The 2,067-nt window shown below is 40.8% G+C and overlaps 1 protein-coding gene across 1 annotated transcript in view; it reads left to right on the forward strand.

Annotated features, from left to right (window-relative positions):
- Window positions 1-1,365, forward strand: part of MYORG (myogenesis regulating glycosidase (putative)) — a 36,298-nt gene extending 34,933 nt beyond the window's left edge. Inside the window, exon 3 of the mRNA XM_063456684.1 lies at window positions 1-1,365. This exon is cut by the window's left edge and continues 1,009 nt beyond it. Within this exon, the coding sequence (XP_063312754.1) occupies window positions 1-1,131 (1,131 nt within the window). The 3' untranslated portion in view covers window positions 1,132-1,365.
- The last annotated feature ends 702 nt before the right edge of the window (window positions 1,366-2,067 follow it).

Below are 2,067 nucleotides of genomic sequence, written 5' to 3' on the forward strand. Positions count from 1 at the left end.
AAGATAAAGAAACACCACTTTAACTACAGTCATATTGAGATAGATGACATGTACTCCAAGTACTATGGTGATTTTGATCTTGATCCAGTAAAATTCCCTAATGCTACAGAAATGTTCAAAAAGTTAAAGGAAGAAGGCTTTGAGTTAACTCTCTGGATCCATCCATTTGTCAATTATAACTCCTCTAATTTTGGAGTGGGCATAGAGAGGGGGCTGTTTGTTAAAGAACCCAGTGGACGACTTCCAGCCATGGTCCAGTGGTGGAATGGAATAGGAGCCATACTTGATTTTACAAACCCCCAAGCTAGAGAGTGGTTCCTTAACAATCTAAAAATGCTCAAAGCAAAGTATGGAATTTCATCTTTTAAATTTGATGCCGGAGAAACAAATTATCTTCCCAAACAGTTCAGCACCTTTCAACCATTGTCAGATCCAAGCATTTTCAGTAGGAAGTACACTGAAATGGCTATTCCCTTTTTTGACCGTGCCGAGGTGAGAGTTGGCTATCAGTCCCAGAATATCTCCTGCTTCTTCAGGATTATCGACCGTGACTCTGTATGGGGATATGAGCTTGGGTTGAAATCACTGATCCCTACTGTTCTTACCATAAGTATGCTTGGGTATCCCTTTATCTTGCCAGATATGATTGGAGGGAATGCCTACAGCAATCATTCCAGCAACCTTCAGATTCCTGATCGGGAACTCTACATCCGGTGGCTGGAACTATCTGCTTTTATGCCCTCTATGCAGTTTTCCGTACCACCCTGGCTTTATGATAATGATGTGATTGAAATTGCTCACAAGTTTACCCAAATCCACGAGTCTTTGGTTGCCCCTCTGTTATTGGAGCTTGCAGGGGAAGTTACCACGACCGGAGATCCTATCATTCGGCCAATCTGGTGGATCTCTCCTAATGACGAAGCTGCCCATAAAATTGATTCCCAGTTCTTGATTGGAGATACGTTCATGGTCGCCCCAGTCCTGGAGCCTGGCAAGCAGGAAAGGGATGTTTACCTTCCTGCAGGCCGATGGCGTAGTTACAAAGGAGAAGTCTTTGATAAAACTCCACAACTTCTTACAGATTACCCTGTGGACTTGGACGAGGTTGCCTATTTCACTTGGTTAGCTTAGCCGATGAATGAATTCTACTGTAATAGAAAAATGTGAGGTATCACTACTTTTTAATGGTCTTTTTTTTGTAGAAAAAGACTTATGCTGGCCTTCAGTATCCGAGGGAATTAATAATCTATGTAGCTTTCACAAATTTCTTAAAATTCTCAATGTCCAAGGAAGAAATTTTCAAAAGGGAATTGCTAAATTTGGTGGCAAATTAGAAAAAAAAACCTCCAACCCAATTTGTTTTTGTTTTTTAATTGTTTTCTAATTCTTGAATAGTTCAAAGGGAAGTTTTTTACTTCATTGAAAATGATTTCAAGTGGTTTCCTCCTCTGATCTCCATAGGATAATTTAGGGGTTTTCACAGAGATTCTATGTTAACTTTTCCAGTACTTGGTGAATAATCCGTTAAGAGATAGCAGTCTCTCTCATTGACATTGTGGAATGAAGACCAAGCAACAATCTACTGGTCTGTTACAAATTAGAGGACTCTATAGTCACTACAGCTTAATGGGGGGGGGGGGGGTGGGGGGTGGCGGGACTGGCGCAGCGTGGGAGACTGGGCTGGAGACCTAAACTGCCACACCAGCACTATCGTGTCCATAATAGATGTTTCTATTCCTGATACTATAGTGTTCCCTTAACATCTAGAAAGGCATAGCAAATGCTCCAGTGAAATGCCACCTCATTTAACTTCTGATTCATCTCACAAGCCGTTTGTCATGAAACTTTTTTTTGATTTTGTGCATTTGTTAATCTCTTAAAATGAATACTGAATGGGGACTTACCCCATTTAATGAGTAAATTACCGGTAAATAAATCAAATCTGTGAGAGGACTGTGGTCCTCGATGGCCGAGTCTAACGTATGTTCACAATAAGCAAAATCGGATTTACCAGTCATTTACTAGAGCTTCTCTTATAGGGCTAGAGCATGTTATAAGAGGTTAGCA

The sequence above is a fragment of the Pelobates fuscus genome, chromosome 5 (assembly GCF_036172605.1).
Source record: "Pelobates fuscus isolate aPelFus1 chromosome 5, aPelFus1.pri, whole genome shotgun sequence".
In the NCBI taxonomy this organism is placed as follows: domain Eukaryota; kingdom Metazoa; phylum Chordata; class Amphibia; order Anura; family Pelobatidae; genus Pelobates; species Pelobates fuscus.